Source organism: Protopterus annectens, chromosome 1.part2 (genome assembly GCF_019279795.1).
Source record: "Protopterus annectens isolate FY-2018-M chromosome 1.part2, PAN1.0, whole genome shotgun sequence".
Classification (NCBI taxonomy): Eukaryota; Metazoa; Chordata; order Ceratodontiformes; family Protopteridae; genus Protopterus; species Protopterus annectens.
Genome location: NC_056727.1, coordinates 567,809,734 through 567,836,174, shown reverse-complemented (window position 1 = coordinate 567,836,174; position 26,441 = coordinate 567,809,734). Strand labels below are relative to the sequence as shown.

Here is a 26,441-nt window from a genome sequence, read left to right as displayed (position 1 = left end):
TAACAATCACATTCTGACCAAATTGTATTAAATTGACAATAATCACTCAGTGTAACCTTTGCTGATTATACAAAATAGAATGTTGCCATTTAAATCTAAAAACTTTCAGTATATGTCATAAAATGGCAATTTATAAATATGGAAAGGGAATTTGTAATCATTAATCACAATAAGTGATTTTTTTTGTTTCTAACCTATAATTTCACTCATTTTATAATACGAAATGACAGATATAAAAATCCTTATGTGTAGGAAATGGTGGTGGTGGGGGGGAATGCACTGATAATTAAAATGCACTAACTTCCATCAATGTTCACATAAAACAAACTTGATGCTTTAAGTTAGGAACAAAGTGATTACTTAATGCTGGCAAACAATGAAATATAACTTCTGATATATCCAGTAAAATACATTGTATTATAAACATTAGGTATAAATATTATTACCATCTATTTATATTAAGTAATACGTTTTGAAAGACTTCATCAATAAGGTGAATATGTTAAATAACTGTGTGCTATAATCTTTTACTGAGGTTTTACATATGATACATCCTACTTTACTATGATTTAATTTCTTGTCATCTATCTTTCATGTAAATATTAATTGCTTATACAATAAGTAGACATTTATATTGTATTTGAATTCTGTCTAATCTACAATAGTACTATATCTGTTCAAAATAATATAAATATTGCTTATTCCTATTACAAATATTCTCCATATGATAATTCAATTTATGGAGCTCAGATGTTCTGGATTGTCAAGGTATGAGTGATAATCTGATGGATTTAGGTTTATCCATTAGATTAGGAATGATTTTCATTCCATAGTTAGTGCGGATCTTAGTTTTGTTAACATTTATTAATTTAAATTTGTTATTTTACAAAAATATTTTTAGTATGCCTGACCAAAACATTACTTTATTGGTAAACATGCAAAGTATAAAACTGATAATATCCTGTAAAAGTTCATATACTATACTTTATAGTTATCAGAGCAAAATGTTTAATAGTCACAATAAAACAAAAAATACATAATCTAAATAATCTAAGAAGGATTTAACTTTATTATCTTTAATACCAATGGCTTAAACAATCCTAGCAAGAGATCAAATCTACTGAAATATTTAAAAATGAAGAAAGCACAAATTGTCTTCCTTCAAGAAACTCATTTCAAAACAAATGACAATTACAAATGGAATCCTAAGCAATATATGATATTGGCACAATCCACTTTTAAGACAAAGACAAAAGGGATAACTATTTTATGGAAAACAAACGTGATTAACTCAGAAATCATTTATAAGTATGAAGATAAAAAAGGCCTTATGGCATTAGTAATAGTTAAATATAATAACAGACTATAGACCCTAGCCAGTCTATACTGGTTCCCAGGCATTGGAACAAGAACTGTTAAAAAAACACTTGGATTTCATTTCCAATAATGTTAAAGTTATACTACACTTTTCATGGTAGTCTGTACCTTTACTCAATGAAGACACTGAGACAGTTCTGCTGTTATGACATTCATTTACTGCACACAAGGTTTACATCTAGCTTAGCAATGAAAGATATATACATCAACAATGTGCTTCAGCTTACAGTTTTAGGTCTGCAAAAATAGAATAATCAAAGTCTCTGATACAAAATAAAAAGTCCCAGTCTTTATAGTGTCTTTTCTGCCTGCATCAGCAGTTTAGAGAATTTGCCAGAATAATAAGTCTTTCCTTTGAAACTGGTCTGCTGACAGTTTATTTTCCATATTTTAAACATTCTGTTCCTGAAGAATAACTCTTTTCATCCTTGGCCTATCTTGCGTATCATGTTGATGAGACACACCTGCATATAAGAGTTCGTCTTGACCTGCTTGTAGATAATTTTACACAAAGCTGCATAGTTTATAAGAGATAAAATATTTTACTTCTGATTCGTATTAATTAATGCCAAGCTATATAGTTTTGCCAAGTTAGGTAACTGAGTTCAAGCTGAGTGCACTCTACAAACTGAAATGCAGAACATTTATTTCACATTTTCAGAAAAATCCACAGAAATCCATTTAACCTATTCTTTACTCTCACAAATAATTATAAAGGCAACTTAATATTAGGAGGAGATTTTAACTGTATATTTGATATTTCTGAAACTACAAATAAAAGACCACTGCATACATCTGCTGTATCAAAAGCTTTAAACAAGTGGGTAGAATCATTTCATTTTGTAGATACTTTCAAATTCAAAGAAGATAAATCTTTGTTGTTTTCCCATCAAGACCACAGATCTGGTATTCAAGCTAGAATAGATAAAATAGTTGCTGTCCATGACTTACACTCTAAAATCATTAATTTCTCAATCACTCCCTGCCCTTTTCAGACCACAAGTCATTGATACTAAAACTTCAACATGGGTACAAACCATTAATCTTTAACTCCAGAATTCCAGCATATATAACTAAAATTAAAGAGTTCAAACCCTGGTTATTATTTGAATTACAGTTCTTCTTAGATATTAATTACACCAGAGAGGTAAATAAAATAATGATAGGGAACTTATTAAAAGCTCACATATATGGTAAAACCCTAACTTGGTATAAAAAAATCAGATAATAGGATTCTGAATTATTAGATCTGCAATCCAAACTTTTATCAGTAAAAGCTGAAAAAAATCAAAATCATTCGGAGATGAAAAAGAAAGGAGTATTAAACAATAAATACAATGAAATTCTAACAAATGAAACTGGTGTAGTTTTAGAAAAACTAAAAATTAATGCCTTGGCCACTTCTTTCAAATATCTACATAATTTATCCACAAGAATCAAGATACAATCAAAAGCTAATAACATTAAAAGTATCTTCCATGAAAAGAAAGGGAAAATGTCTCACATATATGTGACATTCTTGATACCTATAGAAATCACTATATGTAACATTTCCAAAAAGAAAATATACATATCGATCAACTAAATCTAGATGAAAATTTTCTAATATGAAAAAAAAAATACCAGAAAAGAGGTTCTCAGTTCGATTATCTGCTGGGGTGCCTTCTGTGTAGAGTCTGCATGTCCTCCCTGCATTGATGTGGGTTTCCTCCGGTTGCTCTGGTTTCCTCCCACATTACAAAGACATGCATCTGGAGCATTTCTCCCCAGGCTTCCACTGAAAACTGGCTTCATTCCAAGTCGGACTTTGCCAGTTAACAAATGTTAAATAAAATAAAAAATACAAAAATAAAAAAATAAAACTAGATCTGCAAGCACCCATATCCTACTAAGAAATTGCAGATACAATAAAAGAAGGTAAAAAATAATAAAGCTCCAGGTATAGATAGCATAATTATGGAAATATATAAACTTTTTCCTTTAAAGATACTATCCCTCTTCCATAAAACTCTATTACAAATTCAGTCACAAGCTTTAATGCCACCCTCTTGGAGATATTCCTTAATCACACCAATCCTAAAAGAAAACAAATCCCCAAACCTCTGTACCTCATATAGACCTATATCATTATTAAATAATGACGATATGATATTTATGACAATATTAACTAACAGAATGAAAATACCACTATCCAAAACAGTAAATAATGATCATACTGGATTTATATATCATAAACACACACATGACAATATTAAAATTATAATTTCTCTTATAGATTATATTAATAAAGAAAATAAAGAAACACTCATAATTGGCTTATATATAGAGAAAGCGTTTGATTTCCTAAATTGGGACTATTTATTCAAATTCCTAATGCTATTTGAATTTCCTGCATCCTTTGTTCAACTCTTAAAGAATATTTTATATATATATATATATATATATATATATATGTGTGTGTGTGTGTGTGTGTGTGTGTGTGTGTGTGTGTGTGTGTGTGTATATATACACAACTAATTTAATGTATGTCAAGTTAAGTACTTTTACCTCTGAATCTATACATATAACAAAAGGCACTAAACAAGGATGTCCCATGTCACCAAATCTGTTTGCTCTGGCTATTGAAATATTGGCAAATATAATTCGTAACAATATAAAAATCAAAGGAATAGATGTTTATGAACAATACAATTCTAAAGTAATGCTATTTGCTGATGACATATTATTAACATTATCTAATACAAAAGAGACATTAGAAGAATTAGATATATTAATTGACAAATTTCAAATGACTTCAGGACTCCATTCAATAAATCAAAATCTACATTTTTATTTTTAAATAAAAACAAAGAACTGCAGACTAAGGGGGAATCACATCATAGAGAAACAAGAATCTACCATAAGTATCTAAGAACTGAGTTATGCAAGGATAATAATGAATTAGTCTTAAAAAGCTACAATATCATCAACACAATTAAAATCTGTGTGGAAAAATGGAACAAAATAATATGAACATTTGAAGATAGACTACAGTTAATAAAAATGGTTTTACTGCTCAAGATCCTATATATAGCCTTGGCAATACAACTGTTACCAGAAAGGAATATACTTAAAGAAATAAATTCATGCCTAATAAAATGTTTATGGCTTCACAAAAGAAACAGAATAGCTTTAATACAGCATATCAGACCATGGAAACAGGGAGGATTAAAAATTCCTGATATAGAAACATATATAAAAGCATCAATATCTAAAACAATCTCAGCTTGGATAAGTCCAAATTACTCTACAAACTGGCAAGAATTACTAACTGTAATATCAATAAATTAATTTGATTTACAAAAAAAAAAAAAAAATCAAATAGATAAAAACAATTTGCCATGGCACATATTATGCATTAGTATGCAATATAACATAACTAAACCCACTAAAACTCATATTATTAATTATTACATTGACTCGTTTAGGAAAATTATTAATGCAAATATAGATTTAAAAATCTGGCTTGATCTTTTAACACCATTTATAGTCAAAACGAACTTTCCACATAAAATATATAGAAAAATTATTAATTCCTGGGAACAGAAAGGATTTGTTTCTTAACTCCAATGTAGCAAAGAACTAAAAGTTTTAGATATGCAAGTAATAAAAACAACATACAAAATTCCACAACATGACTAGCTAACTTTACAGAGTATTCTGTCATATTCGCAAGATTTAAGTAGAATAATTAACAAGTCTTCATTTAAAGAAATACCTGAATTTATGAAATACATATATGAAATCATATCTAATGACTTTGACATGGGAAACAGTATTTCAAAATTTTAAAAAATATTGATAAACTATAAAACAACACACAAAACCTCATATTGGAAATCTATAACAAAATGACACTTAATACAGTTAAATGAAGATATTAAAACAAATATCTTATTATCGATAAAATATACATCCGTTACTCAATACTGGAAAGTTTTTAATTGGAAATGCTTGCATAGAGCATTCTTAACCCCAGACAGAATCAATAAAATTAGTTCTTCCATAAAAGGAAAACGTTGGAGATGTGAGCAAGCACACAATGCAGATTGCAACCACATTTTCTTTGACTGTGTTAAAATGAAGCCATTTTGGAATGGTATTAATAACTTTCTACAAGCTTTATTTAATGAATCGTTTTATTTAACTAAAGCTCTTGTATTATTAAATGTAGATGAAGGTCCTCATTTGAATAGATCAAACATGTATCTAGTATGGACTATACTTGCAATTTCAAGGAAGTGTATAACAAGAAGATGGAATACAAACACAATACCAACGTTAGAAGACTTCTACAGCCTATTGAAGACCAAAGCCTTATTGGAAATTAAAGTTAAAGAACTAAGAATTTATCCAAAGGCATTTATCAACAGCTTTTGTGGAAAAGTCTTATTGTTGATTGACAGTATACAATAATTGATCAGACACTCTGATAATTGATTGGACATACCTATAAAGTAACTTTATACATTAAGATCTGTTATAGTGTCAGGCTAATGTAAATAGTGTACATAGTTATTTAAGATGTTCATAGGTTCATAGTTTGGTACTAGGATATTGTCCCTAGGGCCTATACAAGCCTAGTCACAACAATTCCCTGGCTATTTCTTCCCACAATATTTACTTCCCTGAACCCCTGTCTAGCAGGGTGACTGACATGATCCCCGGGGTAAATTTCCTATCTCCCATCCAGTCGTCAAGGTTCCTTTTGAAGAAGGCCAAGGAGGTGTTCTGCTTGACATGTATGGGCAGTCTATTCCAGAGTCTGGGGAGTCTGTGGGTCAGGAACCTATCCCTCCAGCATGTTTTGTTTCTTGTGATGACAAGGTTTAGGTCCCTGGAGCTTCTGGCTCTGATGGATTGGGATTTCTTTAAGTGTAGCATGTCCAACAGCTCAGGGTTTGACATGTATGTTAAGCAGAGATTGTTTCTGAGTAGATGATATGTGACAGAGTATAGCTGGAGATTTTTTAGTCAGTCAGCATAGGGCATCTGCTTTGGGCCTGTGATTCTTTTAGTGAGGTGTTAGTTGTTGCAGATGTCTTGTGAGGTACATACCAAATGGGGCATTGTACTCTATGACGGGTCTAGTGAGGGATGAGTACAGTGGGACAATGACCTCCTTTTTTCTGGATGAAAAGCCCTTAATGATGAGGTGTGCCACATAGAAGGATTTCCTGATTGTTGTGGCAATGTGGTTATCGAAGGTGAGACCATTGTCCACCTGTGTCCCTAAATCTCTCATCACACTTTCGATGTTTAGTGTCCTGACACCTATGTGGTAATTCATGGGTACATGTTTTTTTCCAAAGGGGATAACTATACATTTCTTGGCATTAAACTTGAGCCCATGGTTCTGGCATCAGGCATCTGTTTCTGTAAGGCCTTTTTGTAGAATATCCACATCATTTGGGGATTCAATAATGGCTCCCAGTTTGCAGTCATCTGCAAACTTTGTTAGCCAGAGTCCCTCAAAAGTAGATGCTAAACAAGAGCATTTCCAGGACTGATCCCTGAGGTGCTTCACTTGTCACTTGTCTGGAGCTGGAATTTGAGTCAGCTACTTTTACAGTCCAGATTCTGTCAGTAAGCCAGTTGGCAACCTATCGAGTGATGTAGGGAGTTATGCCCAGCTTAGTAAGTTTATCTATGATTCCAGAGTGGGGGATGATGTCGAAGGCCTTGGCGAGGTCCAGCTAGGCTGTGTGGGCCGCCTTACCCTCATCCACAGCTCTGGAGACTGATTCAAAGAAGTCAATCTGATTCAGGAGACAAGATTGGCCCTTCACAAACCCAAACTGGGTGGGGTCTAGTATTTGAAGGTTGCCAATGTCTTTGTTTATAAGTTCCATGATAATGCATTCCATGCCCTTGCAGATCAAGCTTGTCAGACTGATGGGATGGTAGTTTCCAGGATCCAAGGTGGATCCTCCCTTGTGGAGCGGGATAACTGTAGCTGTGCAATCTTTTGGTATTGAGATGGGCCATTTAGGGGGTGAGAGGGGGTGAAGTTGGCACTAAATCGATCTGCCAGGATATTGGCAATATCCTTGGGATCAGTATATTTAATGCCATTCTGTTGTAGCTCAGATCAGATCTGAGCATTGCCATTTAGATTCTTGACATAACTATAGAATGCCTTGTGGTTGTCTTTGGAATCTTTGGCAATTTTATTTTCATAAATAGATTTTGAGGATTTTATGAGGGATCTCAGTTTCTTACTGAGGCTGGTGAGGGAGATTTTTGCATCCTGGGATTTTCCTCTTTTCTGCAACAGTTTCTTCCTTCTGTTGTATAGTTTGTTTATAGCAGGGGACCACCAGATTGGCTTCTTATTTTGGAGAAGAGCATCTTGGTTCTATTTGGGATGGCACGATTCATGCATAAGTGGATGTGCTCGTACAGTGCCTTCGTGTAGGATTCTGCAGTCGAACTTCCAGATCCCGTCTGCATGGGTATTGTGAAGTTTGTCACTTCTGCCTTCAGTAGCATGAAGTTGGCTTTGGAGAAGTTTTTTTAGGAGGTTTCCTTACTGGGGGGTGGGGGTGGGATGTGGATGTCAAAGGTGATTTGCTTATGGTCAGACCTGACCAATGAGGGGGTGACCATAGGTGTGGAGCATCTATCTCCTATGTTGGTAATGACCAGGTATAGGATATTGGAGCCCTTGGTGGGACAATGGATTAGTTGATCTAGGGCATTGGAGTTTATGAATTCCAAGAACCGTTGGGAAAAGGAGTTGGTACCCGAGTAGTTTTCCCAATTAATGGCAGGGTAGTTGAAATCACCCAGTATTAGGGTGTTTAGTTGTATCTTAATATTTTCCAGTATGTTTAGAAAGGTGTAGTGAGAATCTTGGGGCATGGTGGGGGATCTGTAGCAAGCTACAATTTTGATTGCAGTCTTACCTAGTGTTAGTTGCACCTGGAGAATTTCAGAATCATTGTGTTGGGCAACTAGCCTGCAGGTGTGAATATCCTTGGTGAATATGCAGACTCCTCCATCTTTAGTGTTTCGGTCTTGGTTTTGTGGCCGAAAGGTGTGGTAAGAATTGTAGCCTGGTATTGCAGGGGTGCTCCCTGCAGCCTTGAACCAGGTCTCAGTTACTGCACAGATATTGATGTTCTCCATTTTTAGGAGTGCATCGAGAGAGTGCATTTTGAGGTTTAGACTTGTAGCATTGAGTAGCATTACCTTCAAATTTTGCATGCTTGTATCTGTTACGGTGGTGGTTTTATCCTTTGAACCTTGCCTAAATAAGGCACTATAGGGGTGGCAAGAGCTTTAGCCAGTAACCTGAATCCCAGGGGTGACAGGTGCAGACCATCTCTGGCAAAGTATCGTGGTTTGTCGATCATGTCTTCCCAGGCAGACAAATACTGGATCCCCTTTGAATGACACCAGAAGCTTAGCCAATTGTTGAAGTCAATCATTTTGTTCTTATACTGTGGTATCATTCTGGGCAAAGGCAGAATGCTACTTAGGGCTAGGGTCATACCTGCCTGGGTCACATGATCCAAGAGATTCTTCCATGTCTCTTTTCATGTAGTCCAGGGAGGTACGTCTCAAGTCATTCACTCCAGCATGGACACTGACGGAGTCGTATTTGTACTTGTTGTGGAGTGACTTGAGTGCATGCATTATGTGGCAGATCCTTGTCAAAATGTGATTTATCAAAATGTTCTGTTTAATTATAAGCAAATGGACATTTTGATATCAAAGTTAGATATCAAATTGAATGTATTAGTAATATCTGAGCATAGTGACATGCTGGATAATACTAGTTATTGCAGCAGTCTTGTAAACAATTGTGTACAGAAAACTATGACTCTTTTTATATTCCTCTAATTTTTTTATTTCCATGCCACTATACCTCAGATGGTCATGGGCCCCACTGGATGGCTGACCAAACTACCTCTATTATAATCTGCCAAATGGCTACTGTTTTAGTAAAACAAAGTTATTGTACATTTATTGTGACTATTATTTAATACAGTCAATTGTTTGAGATGAACAGAGTCAGCAAATAGCTATAACTGCTGCATGTGGATGGAGAAGTTATTTGCAGATGAAAGTGCCTTATCCTATTCTCATCTGTTGTTCCTTAACAGTTGCTAATCTGTTTTGCATTGGTGTGAAATAACTTAGAATACTTGTCTGTGGCTTATGGCTACTACTCTGTGTTTGTGAGAAATATACTTGAAATCCATTACTGTGGTCATTATTTTTTGTGATAGTTATGTGAATACTGTTTGTCAGACTGTATTTGGCTACAACTGTTGGGTGGTGGTGGGTTCTGTCTGTGAATGAAAGTAACGTATCCTCTTGTCATCTGCTTATTTTTAGATGATCATTAATCTGGCTGTGCAGGACAAGTGTGTTTCTGTTAAGTAAATTGAAATACTTTACTTTGGCTAAAGTATGATAGAAGACTTTACTGTAGCTACTGTGTACTTGCATGAAACAAACTTGAAATATGTTACAGTGGCCATTATTTCCATTTGTGTTAAAACTGGACATCTAAGGTGCACACAGTCAACATGGCTATAACTTTTGGGTGTGGAGGCTGCCCTTGGATGAAAATCAACCTGCTTTCATGATTAGTTTAAACATTCATTAATTTGGCTTTACAGGACAAATGTGCATTTATATAAGGTAAACATGTTAGAATGGTTTACTGTGACAATATTTTATTACACTTAGACATGTGAAGCAAATACAGTAAATAAAGTGGCTGCAACTGATGATTATGGACATTTTTGGATTATAAGGCCAACAGTTCAAGTGGTCATATTGTTGACATGATATTACATGAGTAATGGTGTTATTAGTGGTTACTAAATTTTGTTCCCCTTCTTTTTGAAAAAACAAATATTAAAGATTAAAAATTCAAAACACACTGAGATTTTGTTTATTAATCAAAAATATCATTTTAAAGCACTATGTAAATATGTGTACATTAAAAACAACAATGAAGGTGAATCTAAAAGAACACTTGCATTTATATGTGGTCCTAAAAACAAGTATGTGTTGGGGGGACCATAATTTGGAAATTGCACAGGGCCCAAGGTGTAGTTAATCTGCTAATGATTTGACTTTAAAACTCAAGATGGATTTTTATTTTATACATCTTTAGTAAATGTTTTGGTTTGACCATTTTTGTGTATACGAGTGCCAGAAGATAAAGTCATTATGGTCTGTAAGACACATTTGATTACTTAGGCAATCAATAACTACATTTATTCTCACATATATTATGACCTCATTTTCTAGACATGACTATTTTGTTTTCCGTATCTAAACTCTTGTAAGATGTATATCATTGTAAGGGCATTCATTTTTCAGGAAGCTCCTTTCATTTGATCAGTATTTTCTTGGCTAACACAGGCCCTTTCTACTCTGTTACAGAGCCACACTGCCCATCAGCTTTACTCAGTACTTGCAAATGACTTTACCCTCTTTAAGGCTGAAAAGGTCTTCCTTTTAATCATAGTAAAATGCTTAATATACTTGGAGCTGTTGGTTGTTTGCCTTGTACCTCAGCTTTCCAAAACAAAGGATTGATCTCTTTTGGGTGGGAGTGGAGAAGCTCATAGGTACTGTATCATACACTCTGGTTTGTCACTTATTCTATGACTTTGTTTATTTATTTTTTGTTCAATTGGTTAGTCCCGCTAGACTAGTAGCTTCTTTTCAGAGAGACTAAAGATAGTATTTATTCTACACCCTCACATTCTCCTTAAAATACTTACATCAAATTTGCACAGTGAGCATTGTATGTTGAATAGACTTTCCCGAGTAAACTCCTAGTTCATCTTTATCTGGATGCTCTAATTATTAGTTTATAGGTTCATAGGTTCATAGGTTGGTACTGGGCTATCTGCCCGAAGGCATATATTAGCCCAGCCATGTTGTGCGGTATTCACCGCCCCTTTAGTAGTTCCCTAGACCATTGTACTAGCAGCTAGTACCCTTGGCCCCTATCTAGTAGTGTTGTTGGTGTGATCCCCGGTGTGAACTTTCTGTTACCCATCCACTCATCAAGGTTCTTTGTTGATCTCTTATTAACTTGTAAGTCCATCTGTGCTTTGTTAGCTTTATTCTGCTGAGATGACATTTCACTCTGTTTTTTTCCTGTGGGCACAGCAATATTGTTTTTAATACTTAAAGTGAAAGTTGCATTTGTTTTCAAACCATTATTTTTTGTCTGGTGTTGTATATTGTGAATTTCTGTATTTTGTTCTGTTGCTGTTTGCTTTTTGCTATGCACTTTCACCTACCTTGCGAACTGCTGTTGTTTGAATTTCTGTTTCTGCCAACATTAAAGCATGATACATAAGAACTCATGTGCCTAGAGGTGTTTTTTGTTAACATGATTCCCACATTCAAAATACATGCAGCAGGTTGCTTAGACAATGTAAATTGGACATAGGTGTGAGTGTGCTTGTGTATGCATAGTATGGAATAGCAACTGCAGATGTTCGATCAAGATGATTGTCACTATTGAAGTGACACCATGAACCCATTTACCAAAATGGGAAAAAGGGGCTGTGGAAGATTGATTGTGATAACAACTCTGGTTAAAATGATTCTTTTGGCACTCAGTAATTATGATATTAATTTCCCAGAAGTTCCTCTGTATCCCCCCGCCAGCCCTTTTGTCTCATATCTTACAACCAGATTCTTACCCAAACAGCCTGTGGTGACCTGTCTGGTTTATTTAACAATTCTCCACAAGATGTGAAATCCTAAAAGACAGTATGACTGTTAGAAGGCTACATTTTAAGCGAGTATCATTCCTGGGAAGCAGTTCCACTGGAAAAAAAGAGTTTCAGATAACCTGACTAGATGTTACCTATCACTCTAAATTTAATTTCTCTTATAAAGTTAATCTCTTCTCTGCCAGATTTTACAGGACTGCCCAGCAAAGGAAAACATACTCTTAGCTCATTAACACCTTATAGTGCCTTTGTGTACGCTTTAAGACACAGTTCCTTATGGCATCATGACATTTTTGAAATTCGACAAGATATGAAAGGGTAGGGTGTAACAAAAAAAATAACATTAATACTGTTTGTCTAGGATGTACTGCATTGGCAATATTAGACACAAATTGTCACTTGTTACATAATTTAATATTTACATTTTCAAAACTGAAGGAGATATATGTGACTAAAGATCATAGTGTGAATTGTCAGGGTGGAATACAGAAAAATTCATTGCCACTGTACATGTGCAATGCATTATGCTGGAGACATATTGCTAGCAATGTTTACATAAGTATATCAATATTTCTAAAAGGAACTGGCCATACCTTCCAACTGTCTAGATTTTTGCAGAATGTTCAGATTTTTGCCTTATATCTTTGGTCTGTTCTCATAAAAATTGTGTTTTTCAGGAAAATCATTGAGGACTGAAGTCACTAAATAATGACAGATATTTCAGTTTCAGACTTTATATCTTTTGGAAAATGCATGCTAATACAAAATATGTTATTCTATCAACTTTCTAAGTTTATAAGACCAGTATTTAAACTTGTCCCTATTTTTGGGCCTTTGTCCCCTCAGTACACTTCTGACAACACTTCAAACACTTCTGGAGTGTTTCTCCCCGGGCCTCCACTGAAAACAGGATCTGTGGAACCTAGTCGGACTTTCCCAGTCAACAAATGTTAAATAAAAAAATAAAAAATAAAGTAGTTTTGGCTTTGTTCAGATCTCTTGCACTAAGATTTTGAGAGGTATGCATCTGATTTATAAAGTATAGCATAAGCTCAGGTGAAACCTTGGATGATGTTGGAGAAATGATCACTGATATAGGTTGTACAATTTGATAGATATTGAGTGTTATACTTTTAGTAATAGTCATAGCTTTTCATATTTCTGTACATATTTTAGTAAACAAGTACTCAGAAAAAAGTTTTTTTGCCATCATGTAAAAACTGAAGTCTTGTGAGAAAAAAGTATTGCTGACACTATATGTCTAGACTGTACAGTTTCCAGGATACAAGGAGATGATTGTGAAAATATAGAGAAAGTATTATTCTGAACTTTTCTGCATTGAATGCACTGAATTCTATCCTTCTTAAGAATAAGTTTTTTTAAATATATTGCTGTGTAGAACATTTCAGTCAGATTTGCTTGCTATTCACAAGACATTTACATTTGTTTGCCTTATACTTTTTTCAGAAAATTCTCAGAAATTTAAGAATGTGTGTATGCTGCTGGGCATGTGATAATTCACAGCTGCAAAGTGTAAATAGGTTAATGCTGCCTCTCTGTAAAACAGACATATCCCATGCACTGTTCACTAATCTAGTTTCATGGTTTCCAGATTTCAGAAACGTAATTTAATGTGACAAAATATATGATTACTTAAAAACACTCAAGTAGGACTAATAGCCCTCTGGTATACTGCATAACATGCACGCTGTTTTGATACCTAGAAATGAACACCTTCTTTGTAGAAAGCACATATCAGGAATTGGTTATTTGTATATCATCATACTGAACCACACCTTGCCATAGAATTATGAACTCTCTGCCATGCATCATCGTAAGGGGATGTCCTCATTTATTCATAAGAATTGCCTTATTCTCTACAAAGAATCTTGCTTTGCACATACCAATTATTGTTTGTACAACTTTTTCAGTGCAATAATCTCTGATACTAAAATGTGATTAAAAACTGCACATTTAGCATTATTTTATTTGTATTTTTAATGTATTTTGTCTTTCATATTTATTTTTGCCTCGAGCAGAAAACTGAATATAATTGACTACATAAGTAAAAATACAGAATTGCAAGCAACAAAACTTTAAACTTCCTTTATAATACACAGCTTGAGGCTTTTTCACAGATGCATGCAGCACCTGGCACACAGTTAATAGTATATCCACCCTCCGTATTTAAGTCCTGTTAGAAGGAGGGGTGATATTGGAAGGACCTGTTGGCAGGTCTAGCCTGGAAAAATATGGCAAGGATATGGTTAGAAGGAGAAATAGCTGATTTGCATGACCACCAATTTTGCAATAGATCACAGTTGGATGAGATGCTGTTTAACTGAATGAGGTCACTGCAGTGGGAAAATTTCACTTATCCCAAGATATAGTTACCCCAGAATTGTCTATGTAAAGTAGGGATGCAAGAGTCTGTGGTACCCCCACAGAGGTGTATTTTTTTCCCTCACAAAATGTGTGTTTTTAATGCAGTTTTAAACTGTATGAATTCAGCTTTTTTTCAGACGACATTCTCTCAGTCTTACTTAGGTCAGTTGTTCTAGATCCCACAGAGAAGGTATTGGAAAGCACTTGTAGAACACATAAGAATAGTCTGCTGTGGAATCACGATGTGGAAGGGTAGATGCAGACAATGAACATAAGCACTGGCAGTCATACAAAAGCAGGATGGATGAGTGAATAATGTGCAGGAGCAATTAGTGCTATATGGTTTGGGTAGGTACTAAGGACATGTTCCTTAGCAGACTTTGCTCTAAGAAAACAATTGCGAGATCAGATCCTAAACTGCAGAAGAGCAATACCAGTTGAGACAGAAGATTGCCAAAGTTTTTTTTTTTTTTTTGCAGGCTGGTAATAAACCAGATCTGTCTGTTTAATAGCTTAATAACAAGGACCACTGGGGCAGTCTGCAGACTGCAACAGGCAATCTGGCATGAGCTAGGTATGGATTCTGGATCACTGCATTTTCCCTGCTTTTTCAAAGTTTCATGTATATGATGCAGTTTTAAATGTGAAGCAAGGTACTTAAAGGATTTGCTCAGGGTCAGCAGTTGAGTTGGTGAGGACAGAGAAATGTTCAGCCTTTGTTTATTATATGGTAAGGAAAAGAATATGGTCTTTGTATTCCCTGATAGATGAGGAGTCCCTGAATGAAGAACAAGTGATTGACATCATGTAGATTTCTGTCAGAAATTAAGTGATAGCTATGAGTGTTGAAGAAGATAAACTGACCATGTTGTTCATATAGGAGACTACATTTTGTATACAGGCATTGCAGAGGTCATTTATCAGGACAGACAAAAAATAGATTAGAGAAGAATATGATCTAAAATTATAAACAACCTAACTAAAATGATCACAGCTATGTAAAAGTAAAGGTTTCTGAAAGAAACCCGTCAGTCCTGCAGTAATCCATGATATTATTATCCCACGTGGAGAGAAAGTCCTCCTTCCCCACACAGAGAATGATCATGGTCAAATGGAGGCCTAGACAAGAAAATGGATCAAGGACAGCCCCCCCCACAGCCATTCCAGCATCTGATTACTTGGCTGTCTCCCCCAAGTACCATAAACACTGTTCAGAACTGCCAGTGTGCAACTGTTTTCTTCTTTACTTTTGAAATATGAGTACTGAGATGTGGATTTAATTTAAAAGTTAAAAATGTATTTGTCCTCTGCTGACCAAGTTAGTCTCGGTAGGCTAGTAGCCTCTTTTCAGAGGAGACCCAAGGTGGTATTTACTTTACTAGGGGAAGTTTGGCCAGGACATTGTGGAACTTCCCCTATACTTTTCAGTACATGTTATGGGATATCCATTTGAGGTACTACCAGCTTATGTAGATGGAGCCTTGGTTTAATATCTCACCTGAGGGGCAACACACAGGAGTGCAGTGCCCTCCTTATGCTGTGCTACAGTGTCAGCAATCCATCTACTTGGTGTGGGAACAGAACCCACAGCCTTCTGCAACAAGAGGAAGTGCACCTGTTGCACCACTAACACTATTTTTAGATTTTATTGCACAATCACTGACGACATTTGCTAAACAAAACAAAACAGTTGCACATTGAAAACTGACCTAGCACGATCAACAATAAACTTATTTTCTCTTGAAGCACACATTAATTGAAAATGCAATGAAACTCACATTCATTGAAAATACACCTGGACAGTGGCTGATTATGTGTACCTTAGTCCCCAGACTATTTTCAAACCATGGGCCCCCCTACATACATTTGTAGTACCGCACATAAATGAAAGTGTTATTTGATTCATTTTCCTGATTGCTTTAAATGTATTTCTTGTTTAAAACAGCAACATTTGTTAAAGTCCATTTTAAATCTGTAGTTTTGAACATTTTTTCCGGTAAGCAGTGAAACAAAATGTATGAATCAGTAATGACAAAATTTTCAACCAATTCTATTGACTGACTGATAGTATTTTTTCACTAATGTTCCAGAGGGTCTAGCAGTTGGTGTAGAGGATTAGGTCCCTGCCTCCAACAATCAAGGTACAGAGTTTTGAGCCTAAGCAAGTGATCTAATTAACTAAACTGCCCTCTGTAACAAGAACATACACACACACACACACACACACACACACACACACACACACACACACACCAAAGAAACTTTTGTTCAGGTTAAATCCACGCCACAAGTTGTGCTGGTTGTGTTTGCGTTAGCTTGCTTCTTATGCTTGTATATTCCTGAAAAAATTCATAAATGCCGGTTTCAACACAAAGAGTACCTGAAAAAACACTGCTGTGCATTCCTAATTCTTTTTGGATTAAATACATGCTGCATGAATGCTGGTTCTTTCAAGTAGTTTACTTCTTGCATTTGTGAAATGCAGGCAATCAAAATGTCATGCAAGTGTCATGCTGCATCTCATTGGCTGGATCAGAAAAAGGAAAATTTTAAAGCAGCAAATATATATTTTTTTAATTAAATTAATGTTGTGACCCAGCTCTTCTGCCAGCACTGGGCCATAGGCAGCTGCCTAGATCATCTAGTTCTGGATCCATCCCAGTTCTGTATAATCATTATCAATGGCAACTATTATAGTCAACCCATAGGGCATTGCATCTAAGAAAAAAAATCACAGGCAATCATACAGGACTGAAACAACCATTTTGTCTCTGATTTCACCAAAGTAATTCAAACCATCCTTCACACTGCTGCATTTGCCTACTTAGTGTACACCACCAGCACTATATGTAGGTTTATCACTTTGGCCGCCTCAAATTGAGCACCACAGCTCAGGCCTATCAAAGGCAATATGGTTGCCCATACCACAGAGATGCAGTCAACTACTTTCATCAGTAGCATACAAACTATTGCACCAAAAAACATTCAAGTTCACAAACTGTCTTACCAAAAGAACAACAGCTTATAGTCTGTGGTCGCAAGCTACCCTCTTCTTAAACACTCCACAGAATGTTATACATTACTGATCACTGATTCTCATTTATAGCGAAGATCAAACGTAAGTATAGATTACGCAAATAGACAATGCAGCACAATTAAGCAATCCGAAATTAGTACTGGTTGTGACGAAAGGAGATACTGCCAGCCCAGCTAGCTAGAATTTTGTAAATAATTATATGTCATTTGTGAATATCAACATGATCTATATAAAATGATTGTGTTATAACTGTATTAGAACCATACCTCTCAACCTCTTGCTGCAATAAATCTGGACAAAGCCTGACAAAATGGGGGGACAAAGACCCCATAATAGGGACACATTTTAAATATTGTTCTTATAAACTTAGAAAGCTGCTAGAATAACAGGATATGTGTTACCATACATTTTTTCTGAAGGATATGAAGTCTGAAACTCAGATGATTGTCATTATTTATTGACTTTAATCCTGAAATCATCCAAGTGATTTGTCCAAAAAAACCCACAGTTTTTATGAAGAACAGACCACAAATATGAGGCAAAAATCTGGACATTATGTGAAAATCTGTACAGTTTCAGGTTTTAGAACCATATGTCATGTGTATATTAAACTGGTCTGTACAGATGTGGTCTAAAAAGGTATTTTATAAAGTGCTTGTGCTTAAACTATAACCAGGGCTGGATTTTAGTGTTCCTAGGCCCTAAGCACCTTCACTTCGAGCTGTGCAAAAACAGGAATAAACGCCCCCTGAATTATGCCGACTGACATGATGTTCTTGTTACCCATGTTTTTTCCCAAACTTATCATGATCACTTGCTCCCACCACCAGATTATTCCCCTTTTCCTCACTCAATGAATCAGGATAATTAGTCTGTCACATGACCATTTAAGTGGGAAGTGATCATGATCACTGAAAACTGCGCAAAGAATCACGACTATTATATTGTTAAACCACATGACTGATTGAAGTCAGTTGAGCAATTACCATTTTACACTTCTACTTTATATAACTGTGTGTGTTCATAGGTAGGTACTAGGCTATTGGCCCAAGGGCCTATGTAAGCCAAGCCAACAAGGTTCCCTGGCTTACGCCATCCAATAAAGTTATTTTCCTGTGCCACTGTCGAGCAGAGACACAGAAGTGATCCCCGGGGTGTATTTCCTATTTCCCATCCACTCATCAAGATTTTCCTTGAAGAGTGCTAATGAAGAACTTTGCTTGACATAGATGGTTAGCCTGTTCCAGAGTATGGGAAGTCTCTGGGACAGGAATCTATCCCTCCAGCATGTCCTGTTTATTGTGGTGACAAGGTTGAGTGTGTAGCTCAGAGGGATTGGGATTTCTTTAGGTGTAGCATGTCCAACAGCACTGGGTTTGACATAGCTTTATATGTTAGGCAGAGATCGCCTCGGAGTTGGTGATATGCTACGGAGTAAAGCTGGAGTTTTCTGAGACGGTCAGTGCAGGGCATTTGTTTGAGGCCAGTAATCATCTTTGTGAGGTACTTCTGTGGCCTTTCCAGCTGCTGCAGATGTCTTGTGAGGTACATTCCAAAAGGTGTGTTGTACTCTATAATGGTTCTAATGAGTGTCGAGTAGAGGGGAACAATGACCTTTTTTTCCCCTGGATGAAAACCCTTTTATGATGAGGTGTGCCATGTAGAAGGACTTCCTGACTACTATGGCAATGTGACTATCAAAGGAGAGACTACTGTCCACCTGGGTCCCAAGGTCTCTTATCACACATTTGGTGTTAAGTAGATTGCTGCCTATGTGGTAGTTCATGGGTACAGAGTTTTTATCAAAGGGGATGACACTGAACTTTTTGGCATTAAGCTTGAGGCCATGGCACTGACACCAGGCATCTGTCTCAGCGAGGCCCTTCTGTAGGATGTTCACATCATTTGGGGACTTTACTATGGCTCCTAGTTTGCAGTCATCTGCGAACTTCATTAGCCAGAGGCCTTGTGTGTTAGTCTGTACTTCACAGAAGTAAATACCAAACAGGAGAGGTCCCAGGACTAAACCCTGTGGTACTCCACTTATCACTGGTTTGAGGTCAGATTTGGAGTCTGCAACTTTTACAGTGTGGGTTCTGTCAGTGAGCCAGTTGGCAACCTATTTTGTGATGTAGGGATTTATACCTAGTTTAGTGAGTTTAGCTATAATTCCAAAATGGAGGATGGTGTTGAAAGCCTCGGTGAGGTCAAGATAGGCTGTTTGAACCACCTTACCCTCATCTAGGCTTTGGTGACTGCCTCAAAGAAGTCGATCAGGTTCAGGAGGCATGATATGCCTTTCACAAACCCGAACAGGGTGGGATCCAGAATTTGGAGGTTACCAATGTCTTTGTTTATGAGTTCCATGATGATACGTTCCATGGCCTTGCAGACCAGGCTCATCAGGCTAATAGGGCAATAGTTCCTGGGATCAGTGGTGGCTCCCCTTTTATGGAGTGGGATAACTGTTGCTGTGCACCATTCAGTGGGTACAAAGCCTGATGCGAGGCTATTATTGAACATGGTGCTTAGGTGGGGAGCCAGTTTGTTCTGAAGTTTGTGAAAACGCAGCCTGGGATGTTGTCCGGTCCCATGGATGCTGTGTTTTTGGCTTTATAGAGTGCAGCATTTACCTGCATAGTTGTGATTACAGGGACTCTGCATTCTTCCTGTATAGATATGGGCCCTTTAGGGGGTGAGGGGGGGATAAAGTTAGCACTGAACCTATCTGCCAGGATGTTGGCAATATCAGTTGGTTCTGTAATTTTCATGTCATTGTGCTGTAACTCAGAGCAGATCTGGGTGTTGCTATCGAGATTCTTGACATAGCTATAGAATGCTTTGTGGTTATTCTTAGAATTAGTGACAATTTTGTTTTTGTAGCTAGCTTTGGAGGATCTTATAAGGGATCTCAGCTTCTTACTGAGGCTGACCAGGGAGCTCCTCCACTCATGGGATTTTACTCTCTTTTGCAACAGTTTCTTCCTTCTGTTGTACAGTTTGTTTATAGCAGGGGACCACCAGATTGGTTTCTTTTTTTTTGGAGGATATTGTCCTGGTTCTGTTTGGGATAGCACGATCCATGCACTCATGTAAGTGCTTATAGAGTGCATTTGTTCAGGATTCAGCAGTTGATGATCATCCTGATATGATGCTGTCTGATCACTGAAGATAAATTACAATCAAATCTGTGCAACACTACTTGATATCTCAGAATGTCAAAAACAAAAACCGACAGTGGTTCATGAAGCAAAAGTTTTGATAAACAAGCTAACTATCTTAGAAATAGCATTAATGACAGTCATCTAGGAAGATATTCTGAAAAATATTGATAGAATAAATAAAGCACTTCAGAAACCTGAAATATAGCTGAGCATAATTGTGAAATTATATGCTGGACATCTGGATTATTTAGTTGAGGTTTGAGTCAAGGATAAATTTGATGACTTTGAAAAAATGGTTAAAGACCTTGTTCAAAATTCTGATTACAAACAATGGAAAGACTGAAATTGGAAAAGAAAGAGACCATTTCAAGAAACACCTGATGAATTGGTACAAGAACTGACTGCAAAATATGCATCTTGAATTAAGATTTTTTTATCGTATTCTAGATGTACTAGTTACAGAAATGACAAAATGGCATGCAGCATGCAGTATGTTGCATGATACCTTTGGTTTCCTTTCAGACAGCTCTTTAACAAAAGATGAAGTTAAATTGAAAGCCAGAGACTTCTTCTTCTTTCGGCTTTTTCCCGGTTAGGGGTCGCCACAGCAGATCACCTGTCTGCTCATGACTGGCAGTGGAGTTTTACAGTATCGAGTTGCCAGCCCTCTGCCCAACCTTCCACAGAAGGCACACACACCTAGGGCCAATTTAGAGTGCCCAATCCACCTACAGCATGTCTTTGGAATGTGGGAGGAAATTGGAGCACCCAGAGGAAACTCACGCGACCACAGGGAGGACATGCACTCCACACAGAAGGCACCCCAGCCGAGGATCGAACCGGAGAACCTTTTGCTGCAATGTGACAATGCTAACAGCTGCACCACAGTGGCCACCCAAAGCCAGAGACTTGTTAATATGTATTTATCAGATTTGGAAGAAGATTTTGTTGATAAATTTCTTATATTTTCGCCATTTTACAAGGATAACAAGTCAGTAGTTGAAGTGATTCAACTGATAAAATCCCAAATAAAAGATAAACTTGTTACAAGTTTTCCAAATGTACATACTGCATTAAGGATTTATTTATTAATAATTGGAACAAATGTAGAAGGAGAAAGATCATTTTCTAAACTTAAGCAAATTAAGAATTATATGCGCTTAACTGTCAGCTAGGATCGCCTATTGTCTTTGGCTCTTTTATGTATTGAAAGTGACATTACTTGTGATACTGACTTTGAGTACATTATTAAAGACTTTGCTGAAAAGAAAAGTTGAAGAAAGAATATTTCTTAGGATCGGAAATACTTAATAATTTTTATTTCTGCCTTGCACTCTTTTTTTCTTATTATTTTCTTTTTTCAATTTGTTTGCCTACTTTGTAGGCTCTAAAAATTTTGCAGGCTGTAGGTACTGTGAATACAGTGCCTAATGGGAAATCTGGCCCTGAAAGTAACCACAGTGTGCCCTGGTGGAAGAGAACAGAAATGTACATGCACTATTGTAACTGTTTAAGTGTATATATTGTAATAGTGGAAACTGGAATACAGGAGGTTAACTTCAGCAAAATAGCTGAAATTAAATTATTTTATAGGCTAGGCCAGAGACATAATGTTTGTACTAGGCAGCTTTTCTGTATTGTCCTTAGGGCGAAATAATTACTAGTCTTGAAATGTGGAAGAATATAATTGTTGTTTTCCAGTATCTGCCAAAGATCTGAGTTCTATGTATTTTCACAGATAAATACTAAATACTGCCAGATTCCAGCAGTGGTGGATTCACCTGGGATAGAGTCAGATGACAAGAAATGATGTCTTTCTGTAATCTATCCTAGCAGTAATATTTGAGATATTAATTTCGGGAGTCTCTTAGTGAGACAGAGCATTCTGTATTCTGTCTTGGACCTGACAAAAAACATTCACCACAACATCTGCCTTCCTCTGATGAATTAAGTTTCTAGGAAATAGTACACTTCTCTTGGATAATCAGGAATATAGCAAAGCTTAGTTTAGATAAGTTTACTTATTTGTTTGAATCTGTCCTGCAATGTTGTTTTAAATATTTCCTGTGATTTTGAACTCTGATGTCACTGCAAATATATACAGAGTATTTTCTTGTTCTTTAATTATTTATTATTAAATATATTTTAAACTTTCATTGTGGCTGATCTGTCTAGAGATATTTAAGTTTTTGAGAGTACTTGCATATTTATTTGGTGACACTGTGTGGGTCCCTCCTAATAGCTTTGCTCTTGGTCAAACTACCATTTGTATTAATATTAATATTACACAGTAAGATTGGACACCTTTTGTTAAGGGCCTTAAAGTAGCTGATAAGGATCTGGCTGGTGGCAGTGAAAACTACCTTATAGTCTGGGCAAAAGGGGGCATAGCTAGTAAAGCTGTGCCAGCCTTTCACATGTGTTACTGTGTGTGTGTGTGTCTGTGTGTGTATATGTGAGTGTGTGTGTGTGTGTGTGTGTGTGTGTGTGTGTGTGTGTGTGTGTGTGTTGGTCTTGGTTGAGGACCAAAAAAGAAAAAAAAGACCTTTCCTCCCAGGTGATGGTTCTTCTAATAAGCTTGCTACTGTCTAGATACCACGCACTGAACACTGAAGCACTTCAGCCCAGATTGCAAATGCTGTATTGACATTAATTTCTACCCCACATGCAGCAGCCTTGACTGCAAAAGCAGTATCAGCATTTATTTCTGAAAGCTGGTGTTGTATTGCCACTTACTGGCAACTGCAAATCATGCCCCTGGTACATTTTGGCCAAGGTGGCTCCCCAGTACATTTCTGGCTTGGTAGACAAGAGGTAGCAACTTCTTCAACCTCATTATGATACTTGCATAGTTGTTTTGCATGGCAGACTATCTTATCTATCTATCTATCTATCTATCTATCTATCTATCTATCTATCTATCTATCTATCTATCTATCTATCTATCTATCTATCTATCTATCTATCTATCTATCTATCTATCTATCTATCTATCTATCTATCTATTTATTTATGTATTTCATTTTTTTAACTGAGTAGGTATACTGCTCAGCAAACCTTTTTAAACCATGACCTGGGCCACAATGGTAGGAATTAAACAATTGTTACATACAGACAGTACATCAAATAAGCAGTTGATAACATATAGTATAGCATAAGGAAAACAGCACATTGAAGAATTGTTTTGATAATATGTAGATCATTATCAAGTAGCAGCATCTTGATATTAAAGTAGTAAGTTGTTTATACAAAATTTACAATATAGTAGTATGTTATTTACAGTAATCATATTTACAGTCATCATTGTCATAGTAATCAATCCCCTTTTCCCATTTTTACATGGCATCAGGGTGTCACATCAATGTTAGTCAATGTGACCAAATCGCCTACAGCCAATGTTTACACTGCTAGTGGCTAGCCCTGATGCAATGGGAATTTATTGTTTATTGTTTTCATAGTACAAATTGATTGGTTGGCACTTTGGAAATGAATGTTAACAAATGTTTTTGAAATTGCCAACAGCAGAGACAAAGAGACAACGTTTATTTTAATTGCAATACCTGCTTTTAATCCTTAGCTCTGAAAACAATTGCAGGTAGCTTCCTTTGCAGTGTGGCTTTAAACATATCTAGTTATTTTGCTTCCTAACATCAGCTAGGAGATTGTCCCAGATGGCAGTTCCCATTTTCCTAAATGCTCCTTCTGGCCAGTGTCATAGTTTCTCCCATGTCCTTTATGAGCTTGCAGGTTTGCTGTCTGATAATTGAATTAGATTTTAATGGGGAACAATGCCCAAGTTTCACTATTTTTAATAAAGTGTGTGTTGAAAAGTAGAATAGCTTTGCTGCTAGTTGGCAGTCAGATGAAGAGTTTCATTAGGTCATAGTGATGGGTGTAATTATCAGCATAAAGTACAAATCTACAGACTGTATTAGTTGCTGTCTGAATTTTTATGAGTATTTGTGCTAGACGTAAGTAGTGAAATGATATTATTGAATAGTTACTTCGAGAGCCCAAGACTACTTGGATCTCAAACATATCATGTTCATGTTAAGAGCTTTAGAGAGGTTTAGATCTAGGCAAGCTGCTAGGATAATTAGGTTGTGACAAACTTCCAGATTTGTTTCCTATATATTCCATATTATTATGTTAATATTTAAAATGTGTCAGAGGTTTACCTAATATGTTTTGTAACAAGTTTACATATCTATTTCTTCTATGGACCACGTTAATGTCTACAGAGTATCAGTGACATATTTCAGTGGTAGATTATAAACAGTCTTAAATAAATATGCCCTTCAGTCCGTGTCATCTATTGTCTGCTTTTCTCTTTTACAGAATGTTGGAAAGGCTGCACATAGAGGCTGGAAATACTTTGTTGCCGGATTACAGGGGCTTGCAACAGCATATTCTTCTCCCTGGATGCTGATCCCTGTATTGACTACAAGTGTCCACAGATAGAAGACTAAAGGACTGCTGATACTGCCTGCCAGGATCTGACATGATTGACAAAATAATTTCTGACATACAATCATAATATGGTGACAACAAAATAAATAGTCTCCACAATGATCAAGTGACTCTAATTGAAAAAGAATACCACAGTTCATATTCCTCCAGCAAAGCTAGAACTTCCAGTAAGTGACCTCCCTAACCTCTTGTGTCAGAGGTACATGGGATATATGCAGATGATCCTTATGAACATCAGGTGTTACAGCTACTTGGAAATTCTGGGTCACTGCAGGGTCACTGCAAAAATATCCCAAACAACAAACTAAAACAACGAGTGAGAAGGTCACTGAAAAAACAATCAGTAAAAAAAGCTAGAACTTCCAATAAGTGTGACCCTAATGATAATGGACATCAGCTGGGTATAACAGCCCTGTGTTTCTAATGCTTAGTCAAATACTCTGCTTGTGCTGTGCCGATGAGGTCATAACAAGGCCAAAATATGCATATCCACAGCTAGTGGGGTTTGGCTTTATTGGCCTGAAATTGTCCATTAAAACAACAAAACAAGCCATGGGCATTCAGAATTGCCAATTATCTGAAACACCTGATGTTCATAAGGATCAACTGCATATATCCCGTGTGCCTCTGACACGAGAGGTTTGGAAGTCACTTATTGGAAGTTCTAGCTTTGCTGGAGTTTTCATTTTGTTTTTACTGATTGGTTTTTCAGTGACCTTCTCACTCATTGTTACAGTTCATATTCCTGAAAACTCACAAGACCTCATCCTCAAAGGAAGATCTGGTTTAAAAACACATTGCTCATTGTCTTGGCTTTGGACACTTAAACAGCTTCACTGTGGCTCATTTTACCTCCATCTTTTAATCCAGCATTTTTAGGAATAAAGCTACATGTGGGGGTGTTTGTTTTATTTACTTCCTGTGATTTTGACTTAACTTAATTCTTCCTTTTTAAAATGAATGTGTTATAAAACCATTGTTTATAACTCAAAAACTCACACATCGTACTGCAGTAGTACTAACACAAAGATTTTAACTAAACTTCTAAAAATTCATAACTGTGCACTACCAAACTGAAGGTTTATACATTCTTTCTAGTGTTCAGGATTCTGCAGTGAGTCAAAAAGCTGCACTTTACTAGTTAACCATGTCTGAGACTATAGTTCCATGGATTATTTTGTACATATCTAAAGTAATATGACTATGGTTAGATTTTGTCCTGGCATGGGTTACAGTGTTTGGAAATGT

The 26,441-nt window shown here is 36.3% G+C and overlaps 1 protein-coding gene across 2 annotated transcripts in view; it reads left to right on the top strand.

The window, feature by feature from the left end:
• Nucleotides 1-25,295, top strand: part of CCHR1.PART2H1orf115 (chromosome chr1.part2 C1orf115 homolog) — a 163,699-nt gene extending 138,404 nt beyond the window's left edge. For both annotated transcript variants that reach the window (XM_044057783.1, XR_006362976.1), the window contains one exon: nucleotides 25,062-25,295. In XM_044057783.1, the coding sequence (XP_043913718.1) occupies nucleotides 25,062-25,184 (123 nt within the window). In that variant the 3' untranslated portion in view covers nucleotides 25,185-25,295. The remainder of the gene's footprint in view (nucleotides 1-25,061) is intronic.
• Nucleotides 25,296-26,441: the final 1,146 nt, after the last annotated feature.